This window comes from Eschrichtius robustus, chromosome 2 (genome assembly GCF_028021215.1).
Source record: "Eschrichtius robustus isolate mEscRob2 chromosome 2, mEscRob2.pri, whole genome shotgun sequence".
Classification (NCBI taxonomy): domain Eukaryota; kingdom Metazoa; phylum Chordata; class Mammalia; order Artiodactyla; family Eschrichtiidae; genus Eschrichtius; species Eschrichtius robustus.
In genome coordinates, this window is record NC_090825.1 from 31639349 (window position 1) to 31655286 (window position 15938).

Sequence of the window (15938 nt, forward strand, 5' to 3'; positions counted from 1 at the left end):
ATTAAGGCTTTCAAAGAGGACCAAAACAGATTAATAGGAACTCTTTTCTTAAAAAAAAAATTATATACTTACATCCTGCAAAAATAACTGTTCCAAACATGTTATCTTCCACAGAGAAAACCACATTTGTTCCACTACTTTCGGAAGCAGAAATATTACGGATCTTGATTGCAACATTTTTCCCATCAAGATGGATAAGGGGACAATATGTACTGCCAATCTGTGCTGATAACACTTTTTCTTGAGTCACACAACATACTGTTATATCTGAGCCTACAAGTAGCACTCTGTCTTGAGGAAAAACCTTAGTCTGAGAGTCAGGAGACCCTAGAAAGAGCAAAAGGAATTATAAATACTTTAGAAGTCTTTTACATAAATTAGCCCAGTGTACATAAAACACACTGTTAGGTACTTTGTAATTATGGTGGCCCAAAGATAAGGTACGCTCCCCAGGTTTCAAAGGAGCAAGACATACACAAGAAATAAAAATGTGTGTGGTTTTATTTACTTATGACGGGGTGATGGTGGGGGAGTAGAGGGGACTGCAGGTCAACGTGTAAGGTCACAGGTTAATATCTAAGAAGTCTAAAGGTTCAAATTAAGTGGGTTTATCCACATGTGAAAAATCCACACCAAGAAAAAGGTACACATTAAATAATTCCATTCCTTTGAAATTATTCTAGGTATTTAGATCAGATGTCCTACTTTCCATCAGCTTGCATGTATGGTTAAATACTCCACATCCTAAAAAGCACTTTCTAAAAAAAAATCCCAACTCTGTAGGTTAAAGCCACCCCTTTGTTTTTATTTTCCTAAATAGCCAATTTAAAAATATTATCTCTAGTCTCCTTTCTACCTACTCATTCTTTAATCTACTGCAATCTGGCTTCTACTCTGGCCACTTTACTAAAATGGCTCCGTGGCCTAACTACTCAATCCAATGGCCACGTCTTAGTAATCTTTCCTTCAACTTCCACAACATCTGGTATGTTGCCTGAAGTCTTCCTTCTCAAAACTCCCTTCTCCCTTGGGGTGTAGACTACTTACTTTTGCTACTCTTAACCCTCCAGCTGCTGTTTGCTTTGCTGGCCTCGTTTTCTTCCATCCTCCCCTCCTCATACAAGCTTCTAAGAGATGTGTCCTTGGTCTTCATGCCCCTTTCCTTGAGTTATGTTAACCTCCAAGATTTAAAAAATTTCACGTCACGTATGTTAATGATTCTCAAACACACAGTTGACCCTTGAACAACACGGGTTTGAACTGCATGGGTTCACTTATGTGTGGATTTTTTTCAATAGTAAATACTTCAGTACTACAGGATTTGCAGTTGGTTGAATCCTCGGATATGGAACCACAGATACGGAGGTTCCACGGGTATGGAGGGCTAACTATAAATTATGTGTGGATTTTCCACTACATGGAGGGTCGGAGCCCCTAACCCCCAGTTGTTCAAGGGTCAACTGTATATTTCCAGTTCGAACTAATCACCTGGATGCTGAATTTGTATTCCCAACTGACAATGAGAAATTGCTCCCAGGCACTTCACAGCTACCTCAAGCTCAACACATTAAAATTGAAATTTATCTTTCCCACCTAGTTTGTTCATATAGTTTCTGTCTCATTGGACAGCATCACCAGCTACTCAGCTGCCCAAACTAATAGTCATCTTCGGCTCTATTTCTCCCCTACTAAAAGCATAGGCACTAATTCTAATTTGGTCTCTTCAGTGTTTTTATACTTCTTCCCTCTTTTCATTTCTAAACCCAGGTGTCCTATTTTATACCTTCACTGTCTTTTGCTGAACTACAAGATTCTCCTTATTAAGCTGCCTGCTTCCAGTCCTTCCTCCCTCTGATCCATTTCTCCACATTGTCACTAGAGTGAATAATCTACAATGATTACCAGCCTTTTAAAGCCCTTTATTTTATTGTCAACAATTTTCTAGGCCCTCTCTCACACTGCGAACATTATACCTGCATATGAGTTTTATTCAATGTACAGATGATTTTTGATACACCTGCAGATTCACACTGTTAATTTTATTTTATTTTTTTGTCCACGCCACACGGCATGCGGATCTTAGCTCCCCGACCAGGGATCGAACTTGTGCCCCCTTCATTGCAAGCTCGGAGTCTTAACCACTGGACTGCCAGGCAAGTCCTATACTTGCGGATTCCCATGTTCTCTGCAGTAACTGCAGCTCACAGCGGTCTGCTCTATGGGCAAGAAATTGGGAGCTATATTTTAAAAATATGGACTTGATCTCATTACCGCCTACATAAAATTTTTAAATGTTCTTCCAATGTCTATTCAAAGTGATTTTTAAACCTGGATGTTTATCCAATCACTCAGTATGTTCTTTAAAAATACAGATTCCTGAAGCCTATCTCAGAGTTTTTGAATCAAAATGTTCTGGGGTGGAAGACTTGGAAGATCCCCAGGTGACCCTCATGCATCCAAATGGGGTTCAGAGAACTAAAACCGTGAGCTAAACCCTACCCTTAAGCAAGACTAATCTAATTCATCTGAAACGAAAATTCTTTAAATATGCACTTACAAGAGATGTTCTTCAGTGGGCTCCAGTCGCTCCACTCTTTGCGACCAGAGAACTGAGGATCATCAATGTAGCATCTAATTCCCACATAGTGAGTGGCGCACTCCAAGGGCATGTCTGAGATCCAGCTCCAGTGATGAACTGTATCTCTGCCATTCAGAGTTGTGTTGTGGGTCACCTACAAAATGAACACAAACACAAAATTCTATTTCCAAGTACTATGTCCTGCTTTCCTTTAGGGTTAAAAAAAACACAACAGACTGTATACAATTACCAGCTAAGTAAATCAAAGCTTTGTTCTTTTGTAAAACTACCTGTTTTCTATAAGGCATAAAAAGAGTTGTAGTAACAATAATTATGATTCATTTATGTTTACTTCTTCAACTTTAGGGCCTACTTCATTATTACACAAGATGTTAATATTTCAAAACATTCAATACAGTTCATGAGAAAATACACCATTGCCTAAAATGGTCCCATTTTTCATGGAGAAAAAACAGTTAATGCTTTTTTATCTCCAAGGGTTAAAGTCAAAGAGAGGAGAGCATTTCAACAAAATAAACTATTATTTTAGACTGGATTTTTTTTTATATAAGTGTCATATATTTCAACTTTTATTTTTAAATATGCAACTTATAATAATATAGAAAGCTTAATTTCAATTGTGGAAAATGGGCAAGATTTCAACCAAAATATATGAGGATATACTAAAAGAGACCTTGGGACTTCTGGTTAAAGACAACAGATTAAATAAATGTACTTCCTTCTCTTTACTTCATGAAATTCCTCTAGAACAAAAGTACAAGATTTTTTTTAAAAAAAAGGCACAGATGCACAAGGGCAAAAAATTGAAGAAACAACACTGGTAAGATTCTGGACACTGGAAAGCAGATGGGCAATGGTAACTAACTATGCATTCTAAAGGCTGGGGCACTCCTGCCTTCTTCCCTACTCAGCCCCCAGGATACTGATGGCCAAGTACATACTCACCAGGTAAGAGTCTAAACAAACTTTTCTAAGGAGCATATATGAACAGGTCAAGATAAAAACCTAAAATAATATTAAGATTTTTCCAGCTTGACAGCCCATCCTAATCACATACAATGATGTCCCAGTCAACAAGTCCCACCCAGGCAAACAAAAGTTCCAATTAGACTTGTTTTATTTTTCAAGAACCACTCACTTAAATATGAGCAGCAACCAGGATGACCAGAAAGTGGAGAAAAAGTTCTAATGTGAAAGTCAAAGATCAAGATAAAAAAAAAAAAAAAGCAATGTGAAAAAACAGAATGCACAGAAAGAAATTTTAAATCACTGATATCCTCAAAGATAAGAAGAGATATTGCATCCATGAAACAAGAACATGATACATTTTTTAAAAAAAGGACTAAGAAGAGAAAAGGGATCTCTTGTATATTAAAACGTATGTTAATAGAAATTCAAAAGTGCAAGATAAAGTTTAGGAAAAATTGCTCAGAAAATAGAGCAAAATACTGATGGAATGTAAGAATGATAAGACAATTAGAGGAAAGGTCAGAAAGGTACAATTTCTAAAGAACAGAAGTTCTAAGAAAAAAAGGAGAAAACAGAGATGAGGAAATCAAAGACATAAAATAAGAAAATTTCCCAAGCTGACAGGCATGTGTTTTCAGACTGAAAGGGGCCTAATGAGTGTCCAGCACAACAGATGAAGATAGATCCACAATGAGAAGCAAATGGAACAATGCCTTCAAAATCTTGAGAAAATTTCCCAACCTAGGATCTTTTACCCAGCTAAACTAGCAATCATGAGTGAATGCAGAATAAAGACATCTTCAGAAATGTAGTATCTCAATGTATTCATCAAGTAGCATTTTACATTCCCACCAGAAGGGTATGAAAGTTCCAATCCTTCTGCATCTTCTCAATATTCGGAATTGACAGTCTTTTAAATTTTCCTGGCAACTGATTTAAATTTTTTAAAATAAAATATATTTGTAAGCTACCACTGCAGTTAGCAGAGAGTATCTACAAAAAATAGCAAATAACTACTAGAATTTATGCTTCCACCAAAATGAGGAAACAAGGAATTCAGGAAAAAGAGGATCCATCATAAGACAAAATATAAAAGGAATCCTCTGGATGAGGATGAACCATAGCTTCCTAACAAATGTGTTGAAAAACATAGAGGTTTGTCCTGAATGGGTTACAGGTATACCCAGGTATTAATCTCTTCAAACCAAGGGTTGGCTACTGGGAGTGGAGGCTGCTGGAGCTCCTGAGAAACCTCAGAATACTCAGCTATTTGCCACACTTTGTGCTATACAAATATTGGCAGCATCCACATGAGCTCTTATATGAAAAGGGTCAGGAAGTAAGTCAGAAGGCCCTCAGAGAGATGTATTCACAAAGACAAAACTGATGTTTGTTTGAACATTTAGACAGATTCACACAACCCAGAAAGAATTTAGGATTGAATTAATGAAGCAGACAAATAAAAACTAAAAGTACAAGACAATACAAGAAGATGTACCAAAAAAAAGGAAAAGTAAGAATAGTAAACACTACTTGGTTCAGTTATAAATAGTGTTTACATAACTGTAATCCAAATAATGAATAATGGTCTACCAAAAATTATAACATAATGGTATTGGAAAAAAATAAGAAGTGGAGAGAGAGAGAGAGAGAGAGCACGTGCGTGCGTGCGCACGCATGTGAGTGCACATACATGCGAGTGCGTGTCCCTGGGCTGGGAAGTGAGACAGGACTAAATTCTCATTTTCCATTGTGGGAAGTTAATAAAACATTGCTCAAAAAACTAAAATAATAATAATAATAATAATAAGAGCAACATAAGCGTGCTATCTGGAAAAATGGAGACAAATAATAAAAGAATCAGCTAAAAGAATTCATTGTTTACAAGAGAGAAAAATGAGAGGAGGAGAGAGGGCTGCATAACTCCCAGGCATCATTCACATCCTGGCTTGCACAGTGCAAAGCTTCCACAGCTGTTTGTGAGGCTGCGGGCAGAAAATGTCAAGTTATAAATGAAACACTATAAATGAAACTTATAAATGAAACTCACATTTATAGTGTTTCATGATCCTTAATGATCTTTAAGCTATTACAAAATAATAGCATTATAATCTGTCATAAAATGACTGATTATAAGCAATTCTACCTTAAATACTAATAATATAATTATAAATAAAAATGTCATATTTACTATGGACAGGAGTAACTTTTTAAAATTAATTTGTTCTAGCTCTATTTTTCTTGCCTCTTGCTATTTTTCCCCACAGAAAGATTTTTCTCCAAAGATCATATTCCAGAAAGTAGGGAATTACTATCTTGCCATTGCTGTCTTGTTACGCATCTTCTGGCAATGAGTTACCTGACCTTAGAATAATATTTCCGTTCATTTATGTTTGATTTCACTTACATGTCAAAGAGTATCCCTCTTACTCCGGCATCCCTAAGTCAGTTAAAAAAACAAACAAACCATCTAGCTCCCAAAGGAATTAATAACAACTAGTAGCTGTTTAGTAGCTTTATAAATATCATATCATTTACTACAGCAAATATTAGCACCACTTTACAAATAAGAAAAAGGAGGTTTTGAGAAGTCATCCTAAGCCAGTAAGTAGTAACGCAGAATATAAAATGTTAGGCCACAAAAAAAGCTACACAATACCATTTTAAATAAGTAATAGTTTTAAGACAACAATGGTAGAGCTATATCAAAGTTAGCTGCAAATCAGACTGACACACAAGAATTGCCATTAAAACTCAAGAAAAGAGAGAGCATTTTTACACTGAAGTAATTAGAATGGGCTTTAAAATAAGGGATAGGATTTGACCTGGGTCTTGAAATGTGTATTCAATTTGTATAGGTGAAAAGGAAAGGGAGGGCATCTTAGATGAAAATAAGTATACTGATTATGTAATACAATACAGATCGTACTGGTTGAGGAAGAGCACAGACTCTGGAATCAACTGTCTAGGTTTGATTCCTGGTTCCTCCACTTAATGTCTTCCTGTGACTCTGTATCTTCATCTGTAAAATGGGGGTGATGCTAATAGAGCCTCCCCCAGGGGCCTGTCGTGAAGATGCAAACTATTAACATATAGAGAGCTTTCACAATAGTGCTGGGAAGGGGAATGCCAGAAGCATTGGATACAAGATAACTACAATTATGGCTGCTATTGTTTCAGGATGTAATACCTAGGTTGTCAAAAAGGAAAAATAATACAGTGGCTATGAAATACAGAATAATCCTATTTATTATCTTTACTATTTTATCTATGTACTTAGGCAAATAAACTGTAAAATCATGGTCTTCTAATTCTTAAGTCTATAACTAGGCATATTTCAAGTGCATTAAAGAGGAAAAGAGTAAAAGGATGAAAGAGGGAATTCCCATGTACTAGCTGTCAATACTTTTCACTGCTATTTCTCACTATTCCTTAGATTAATAACAAACTAAAGATGGATCATTAGGAAACTATTCATAAACAAGATTTTAAAAATTAGAGGAAAAAAAACCATGTACTATTAAATATAAGAATGTTATTTTGGATTCAGATAAATTCAAACTTACAGATTTATTCAAACTTATAGATTTATACAAACTTATAGATTTATACTTATAGATTTCTCAACAATTACTATGGCTAAATATGTTGCAAAACATTTATTTTTATGTCTATAATGTTAGATAATTTAGAGTAATATGTAAATTAAATTATATGTATATTTTTAATTTCATTTATGTAAAAACATGCATATAAAAAAGGTTAGACAGGAATACACAAAGATATTGTTTACTATGTTCAAGTGGCAGAATCATGGTTAATCCTCCCTTAATTTCCTAAACTTCCTATAATGGCTACACATTATTTCATTAATTTAGTGATTTTTTTAGGCATAGCATACAGTTTTTAGTGAACCCCCAAAGGATATCTGATTTACTTCTTTAATAATCTAAAGGTTCACTGTTGCCACTTTAAAATTTTAAAAAAGTATTCAGTTTCTTTAATGTCACAGGAAAAAAACTATTTTTGTTCAAACTTACTAATTTTACGATTTCCATATTCTTTTTACGTAGAACTTTGATTTCCCAGATGACATTTGAGTGATGTGGAAAAACAGAACCCTTGTCATTCCACTTTAGGTGTAATGTAGAAGTTGAGAAATCAGCAGACAAATCCAAGATCTCTGGAGCATCTGGAATTAAGGCTTAAAAAAAGGAAACAAAAGATAAAACGTAGTCAAATAAGTAACTATTTTTCATATTATAATCCCATTAATCAACTAATTTTAAACTTTACTTCTTGATCAAAAAACAATTAAAGATTAAAGTAAATTCTTGCACCTACTACTGAAAAAAGAGAATAAATATATGTATTTATTTGTATAAGCAGGTCCCAGTTGTTCATCAGCCAAATCTGAGAAAATTATTTACCAGCCCGCTGTTTCAAATCCATAATACATCTTCTAATACAAACAGCAACTAAGTTCCCACAACACTCCAGTGTCACTGGGTCTGAAATCCCCAAGCAGACAACATTGGAGAGAAGTAAAAAAGCTCCCTTTGTATAGATTATGGAGAGCTGGCCTTGGTAAACCTTTCCATCTGTTTTCTCTGCACCCTTCCCCACTCAACTCCAGTCACAGCCTGCATGCTAGGGAAAGTTACCCACTTGAGGATGCAATGAGCTACTACTGGCATAGGCAGCAGTAAACAGCAGCAAGACCGTGGTAGTGACCAAAGCATTGAGCTGAGGAAGCCAACAAGGTTCTAAGAAGTACTTGGCAGGATCTGGGAAGTCCTTCAGAAAGGCTAGTTTGCAGTGGTGTGCAACAGGTCTGCAGGTGACTGAGAAAGAGATAAGGTGATCCAGCAGGAGACAGCTGGAGAAAGCCTGGCTATAGTAATAAGGATGTGGCTCAGGACGCCATATATGGAAAAGAAAGGACAAAATCTAATGGGCATTACAAAGAAATGACTGGATCAAAGAAACGAAGGATTAGTAATAACAAGACATGAAAACATCTAAGATTTCTTCAAGTCACTAGCCCAGAAAGCAGGAAGAAAGGCAAAAGGTATCAGGGACAATTGTGAAGAGATGTGGGAGTCTGGCCATGGATGACTAAGTGTTGGGGGAAAAAAGACCATCAATGGACGGGGGAGGTGCAGACAGTAAGTGAGAACGGGGACCAATCAGAGTGTGCACACAGACTCAAGAGGAACTCGCTGAGTGCAGCTCAAGAAATGAACATAACACATTGACACAAAACAGCCGAAGCTTGTTTGACAGCTAGTGACACAGTCACACCTTCAGGGAGCCAGAGACCCCAGCAAGAATCCCGAGAGGGAATGACGTAGAAGCAGAAGGAAACCAGAGAAAATCTGGGATCACTGAGATCAAAAGAAATGGGTTGTCGGGCTTCCCTGGTGGCGCAGTGGTTGAGAATCTGCCTGCCAATAGCAGTGAGACACGGGTTCGAGCCCTGGTCTGGGAAGATCCCACATGCTGCGGAGCAACTAGGCCCGTGAGCCACAGTTACTGAGCCTGCGCGTCTGGAGCCTGAGCTCCACAACAAGAGAGGCCGCGATAGTGAGAGGCCCGCGCACCGCGATGAAGAATGGCCCCAACTTGCCGCAACTGGAGAAAGCCCTCGCACAGAAACGAAGACCCAACACAGCCATAAATAGATAAATAAATAAATTAAAAAAAAAAAAAAAAAAAAAAAAAAAAAGAAATGGGTTGTCGTCCAGGCCCAAGAAAACGGAGTTCAGAGAGGAAGGCTGAGAAAAGACCACTGATGCTGGTGAGGGTACCGTCAATTCCTGAGAAAGAAGGCTGGCAGGGCAGTAGGCTCTGAAGCTGTAGTACAAAAGGTAAAGAGAAAAACCATGCTCAAGGATAGAGCCTCTCACAGGGAGAAACTGGTAAACTTAAAAAAACAAAAAGGTAGCCGAAAGAGTAAGGTATTCTTCAAAATCTTCAAGTCTTCCTACCTGTAAGGAGTATAGTGATGAAAAATGTGGGGATCAGTGGGAAGCACACAGGTATAGCCTGCTCTGCTCTATGTAATTCAGGCTTTCTGGTATGAAGGGCTCTTTCTTGCCTGTGCTCTCCTCAAATGACAGTAAGGTGAAGGGAAGCTAAAAGAAATCCAGAGTCACAGCCTCTCAGGCCCCATATCTATCCAAGTGCTCCCCCAGGAAGTTCAAGGACCATTAAGTAAAGTCACTTCCAGCACAACTGCGGGAGCTGACAGAGGGAGGGTGGCTGAATGTGCTGAAGAACAAAAATGGCAAAGCAGACTAAAATAATATAAATTATATACAATATAAATTAGTTTTGGAACTTAAAAATAAGTTTTTACTAAACTTACTTAAAATGTACTGACCACAGTGCTCTACACTGGATTTATGTAAAATGTTTAGGGCCGCACAGGAAATAGAACATGTGGATTAAAGCCTAAAATATGCAGCAGTCAACAGTTACACAGCTACATAAGGACAGTGGAGGATGCTTTACACGAGAAGTTTAAGTGGGAAACTGCTTTTAAAAAAGAAGGAGCAAATGAGGAGTAACAAGCTGATTCAGTGCCAGGAGGGACAAGTTCAAGGTGGCAGGGCAACCACACAGAGCAGAGGCTGCCAAGAACACGGATCCTTCAAATGTTCCAAGATGACACAACGTAGTAACTTAAAATTATGAAACATGAGAGTACTTTATTAAGGCAACACTCATCTATTAAAATGCTTCCCTCCCTGAAAAGTACACATAATTAACGTTTTATCTAAATAGCAGTGGGCTATCCTTCAAAACCCAAGTCATATCTAATATTTCAAGCTAAAGACAGTAACAGCCATAATTACAAATGAAAAGATTAAACACAGTTTTTTCACGACTTCATAGTATACTTCTTCATTGTATACCAGGGAAGTTCCCCTAAGCTCCCACAAACTGTCATCTGCATTTTTCTCCAGCTAAAATACACTTGAGGACAATGCTAGCTTGCTTTCTAGAAACTAGAAACTTTTCAGCTAGAAAAAATTTCATCAGTCTTGTTTATTTTTTAAATAAAGCTGGTTTATCTTTACCCATAACCTCCATGCCCCTTCTGCCTTAGAACATCAGAAGATGGGAGCTTTCCCAGCTCTTCTATAGGATCCACGTTATTTATTCTGCCTCATACAGATCCAAATTTTTAGGTTATTTTAAGAAACTTAGAGATTAAAAATCTTACAAAGACTTATTTTTGTGCTTGCCCTTGTCAATTAGAAGCTTATTAGAGGGGACTTTCCCAGCGGCGCAGTGGTTAAGAATCCGCCTGCCAATGCAGGGGACACGGGTTCGATCCCTGGTGCGGGAAGATCCCACATGCTGCGGAGCGACTAAGCCCGTGCACCACAACTACTGAGCCTGCGCTCTAGAGCCCGTAAGCCACAACTACTGAGACCGTGTGTCACAACTACTGAAGTCCGTGTGCCCTAGAAGCCTGCGTGCCGCAACTACTGAGCCCACATGCTGCAACTACTGAAGCCCGTGCACCTACAGCCCGTGCTCCACAACAAGAGAAGCCCACGCACCGCAACGAAGAGTAGCCCCTGCTTGCCTCAACTAGAGAAAGCCCACGTGCAGCAACAAAGACCCAACACAGCCAAAAATAAATAAAATTTTAAAAAAGAAGCTTATTAGATATATGTAGATGTGTGAAACATCTTCTTTGCTTTATATGTATACTTTTGAAAGCATCTTAAGATTTGGAGAAAACTTAATTTCTCATACTTTTATTTAGTAGCAAACTGCCAAAGAACCCAAATCTTCTAATGCACAGCTCCACTATCATTTCACAGCATCTCTTGCACATGACAGGTGTTCAAAGGTTTGCTGATGGACCCACCTCCTTCTCTTATATTCATCTAATTTGCTTTTCATTTTCTTATCAGTATTTTTCTTACTTGAGTAGCAGTAGTAATATCTTAATGTTGGGATACTGTTAATCTAATATTCAAATCACAATGAGGCCCATTATTATTAAAAATGCTGTCAACAAATTACATGCTATGCAAAAACAGTGAACTATTAATCAAGTAAGTCACCTAGAGTCTGTCCTGATTTGCCTTTCTAATTCTAACACTGTTATCTTCAAGTAGCTTCCCAGACAGAACCTTCTCAATCCCTACTGAAAAAGCAGACAGCACAAATTGGCTCTCTGACAGAGTGCTGGGGAAATTTTTAAAAATCTGGAATAAAATTAAGTTAGATTCCCTCATACCTTAGTACAAAATAATTCCAGATGGATGAAAGATTTAAGCATGATAACAAAACCAAAAACTCATGAAGAAAAATATCAAGAGATTCTATTATATAAAAATGAAAATTGGTGGTATGAAAAAAACACCACAAAGTTTAAATTTTAAACTTGGAAAAGTATTTGTAGCAAAGAGGACAGAAGTGATAACCATACTATACAGAAAGCTCTTGTGAACTAATGAGGAAAAAGATGAATTTCAACATGAGAGAAAATTTCAAAGGACATAAATAGTTCAGAAAAGAATAAAAATGACTGATAATTTAAAAAAGTAATCACAGAAATATAAAAACAACAGTGCTATAATTTGGGGGCCATCAGATTGAAATCGCAAAACTAAGAGAGATAGACAATACCCAGTCCTGGCAAGGATGCAGACAAGCAGGCATGCTCTAATATGATGTCTGTGGGAATGCAAAAAGATTCAAAATGTGGGGGGAACAACTGGTAGCGGACATCAAAAGTCATAAAAAGCAGATGTCTTTAATGTAGCATTCCCAATTCTAGGAATTTAGCCTAAGAAAATCATCACACAAATTCAGCAACATATATGTGCAAAAAATGTTCATTAAAGCATTGGTAATTATGCTGAAAGACTGGAAATAAAAATCTCAATGTTAATAATCAATGACAATCCCGAACTCCCTAGCTATCCCTCCCCCCCAAAACTTCCCGCCCCCAGCCCCGCCCCGCCCCGGTTTGAAATTGACGTGTACACACTGCTGTATTTTAAATGGATAACCAACAGTAGGATGACCTACTGTATAGCACAGGGAACTCTGCTCAATATTATGTAACAACCTAAATGGGAAAAGAAGTTTTAAAAGAATAGATACATGTACATGTATAACTGAAAAAAAAAAGACATCAATCTAGTTCAATTTTACAAGGCCTCTATTTAAAATTATGTGGTAATTGATTATAATAAAATAGTACAATAAATAAAAAAATTTAAAAATAAAATATATAATTTGCTAAAAATAAAATAAAATAAAATACAATTTGCTAAAAAAAAATCAATGACAAAGTAATTATGGTACCTCCGTTCAATGGAATACTAGGCAGCTATAATGTAGATTTATTTACATAATAACTTGAAAATCTATCTATATCTTCTGGTAAGCCTATCATAAAGTAATATAAACTTTACTGTTTATATATACACACACACACACACACACACACACACACACACACACATACATAGAGAACACATGTAAGTATTAACAATATTTCTTCCTGGGTATTGGGATCATGGCTGATCTGCACAAAACAATCTCACATGTATCTCACATACAACTACAGAAAGAAAATAACAAACATGGCTCTTCTTTATCTTGAAAACAGCCCTAAGTAGCACTTTACCCAGACAATACTTCAGCCAGAAAATGAGACCGGTTCTAAGTTCCTGGACAGCATGCTTTGCTATTATCCTTTCAAAATCTGTGCTATCTCAGACACAGACCACTCCAAACATGCACCTTGTCTGTAAAATTGGAGAGATCACCAAGTTGTTTATATTTTCTTTCCCTTGCTTCAAAATAAGTCATCCTTATAAGACTCATTGTAATATCATTATGATGCCATCCTATAATAGTTGTCAGAAGGCAACAAAGCTGCTTACCCCACCATTAAGAGAGTCAAGACCACTGGAGTTTTTAAGGTCTCATTGCATGGCAAAATTTCCATCTCCAAGAGCCTGGATTTATTTCATGCTTCCACCCAGCTTGTAGCATATGTCCTAGGCATTCGGTCAACACATCTATAAAAGATGCCTGCTATGTGCAAGGCACTGGACTAGACACTAGGTGTAGAAGACAAAGTCTCTGCCCTCAGGGAACCCATTTTCTTGTAGAGGAAACACACAGGAAGCACCTAATTATATAATAAATTATTTATGCAATTGTGAGAAATACCACAAAAGAGAAATACAGACTGCCTAAAGGAATGTTAAGAAAGGAATGGGGTCTCCTCTGGGAGGGGATGGTCAAAGACTATTTCCTAGGGATGGCTGAGGAATTCTGAAAGGCATGCAGGAATCAACAAAGTAGAGGGGTAGGAGAAGAGAATCCAACCGTGGGAAGGACCTTAACTTGTGTGACGTCTATTTCACTGACCAGAGGAAGAGTTTGCTTCCATCTTGATCTTGGCTATGCTCCACAATTGGAAGTATGGTCGCTGGGTAAATGAGAATATTAGTTTAACAAAAGATATAAAAGAATGGTAAATTCCTGTCAAATATAAGGCAGCACAGTACTAACAAAGGCACCATTCTGAGTTATTTTCAAATCAATTTTCTTTTCAAATACTTACAAACGTTTTTTTCATTTAGTGTGAATTTACTTATAAAATTTCCAAAATCGTGTAAAGGATTTATTGTTATTTCATGATCACCAGGTAAAAGAGCTGGGAGTTTAATATTTTTCTCCAATCGATAACAAGAATGGGACCTGCAATATAAGAAATCAAATTTTAATTAGCAGATAAAATTGAGTGCAATTTTCATAAAAACTTGATTAACACAAAATCCACTGGAAAATATTTTGTTCTTTTGTATACAAAAATATGACAAGTTATATCCCATTTTAAGACTGCAAAAAAGCGAGGTAAATGGTAAGTCCATCAATGTGGTGGTAGGAAAAATAACCAGACTGTATCAGAAAGTCAAGAGAGTAAGCAGAGACAATTCTATCAAGAAACTTAGGGCTTTAGCATGGCCTTCAAACCCCGCCCAACCCTGCCTTTGCACACACCCTTCCCCCCACACCCCCCTTCTGGACCGACCACTACAGGGTCCCCATCAGTGAGACTTCCACCAGCTTGTCTGCTCCTCTGTCTTGCCTCATGGGTCACTTGTACAAAACATTCTCATGTTCTCATCAGCTCCGCTTTCAAAGTGCTTCTAGTTACCACCCATTACCTCTCAGACAAAAGTGAATTTTTCTCCTGTGGTTCCATGGCCCTCTGTATCTTTACAGAGCATGTTTACGCGCTTTGTTATTCACGTACGTTTCTAATTTCCCATAAAATTTAATTCAAGCAAAAGGACTTTGGGTGCCTCCTGTATCACCACCCTGCCCCGCACAGGCCTCTTCACATTCCTAAGTGAATTTAGGACTGAGGACTTGAAAGGGTTGGCTAACCTCACGTGTGAGGTTTCTTTACGTGCCAGCAGCACAAAACCACCCGAATTCTCTAAATCATGCTTTTTCATACATTGATACCATTGTACCAAATATTCTCTCAGGTTGGAATGCCTTTCTGTCCTATTTCTGCCGAGAAAACTGAGTATTCCTACTCCACCACCACGCTTCTGACAGCCTCTCTGGACCTGCACTCCTTGGTCAACGCTGCCTCAGACCATCACAGACAATTAGCATCAGCACTTAACCCACAGCATCGTTATGATCTGCTTCTCGTGAACTCCTGGAGCCAGGATAACTTCTTCCCTGTGGGGCCTGCAGTAGTCAGTAGTGCTATTTACCAGATTTTTCGGATTCTCCCCTTCTGGATTCACAGGAGGATTGCACTTCCCTGCTCCTCTGAAGCAAGGCCTGGCCATGTGATGTTATTTGTAGAGAAAATGAGTGAAGGTCACAGTTTCTAAAAGCCGGGAAGGCTCTAAAAGCCAGGCAGGCTCTGCTCCCCTCTCGTCCTGGTGCACTGGGAGATGAGGGCCCCCTGGCCTGTGGCCCTGAGGGAGGGAAAAGGGGCAGAGATGCCAGCTGACCCCAAGAGAGACACAAAACACAAGCGGGAGTAATCCTTTATTTTCACTGCAGAAAATAAGGACATAAGATTCCAGGGTTTTTTCTGCAATAAAACCAAGCTCGTCCTGGCTGATAAATTACCATCACACTTAGACTAATGTTCAACAAATGTACACCGACTGGGAAAAAAATCTGAGTGTATTTAAATCCACATTTATGTCAATTTACATTAGGACCACTTATCAGCACACTCGTGCTTGGAGCTCTGCACTGAACTTCTCTGGCGTTGCTAAACAACTCAGAGCCCCGCTGGGGTTAGGGAGAAGCAAGGAGAGTGTTCTGGCTTGCAGACAGCCCAAAG

At 37.9% G+C, this 15938-nt stretch overlaps 1 protein-coding gene across 1 annotated transcript in view; it reads right to left on the minus strand.

Annotated features, from left to right (window-relative positions):
• The window catches only part of LIFR (LIF receptor subunit alpha), an 85380-nt gene that overhangs the window by 33675 nt on the left and 35767 nt on the right, over positions 1–15938 (minus strand). Inside the window, exons 4-7 of the mRNA XM_068535257.1 lie at positions 14181–14317; positions 7609–7772; positions 2558–2732; positions 73–327 (exon numbers count right to left, since the gene is read on the minus strand). Of these exons, the coding sequence (XP_068391358.1) occupies positions 73–327; positions 2558–2732; positions 7609–7772; positions 14181–14317 (731 nt within the window). The remainder of the gene's footprint in view (positions 1–72; positions 328–2557; positions 2733–7608; positions 7773–14180; positions 14318–15938) is intronic.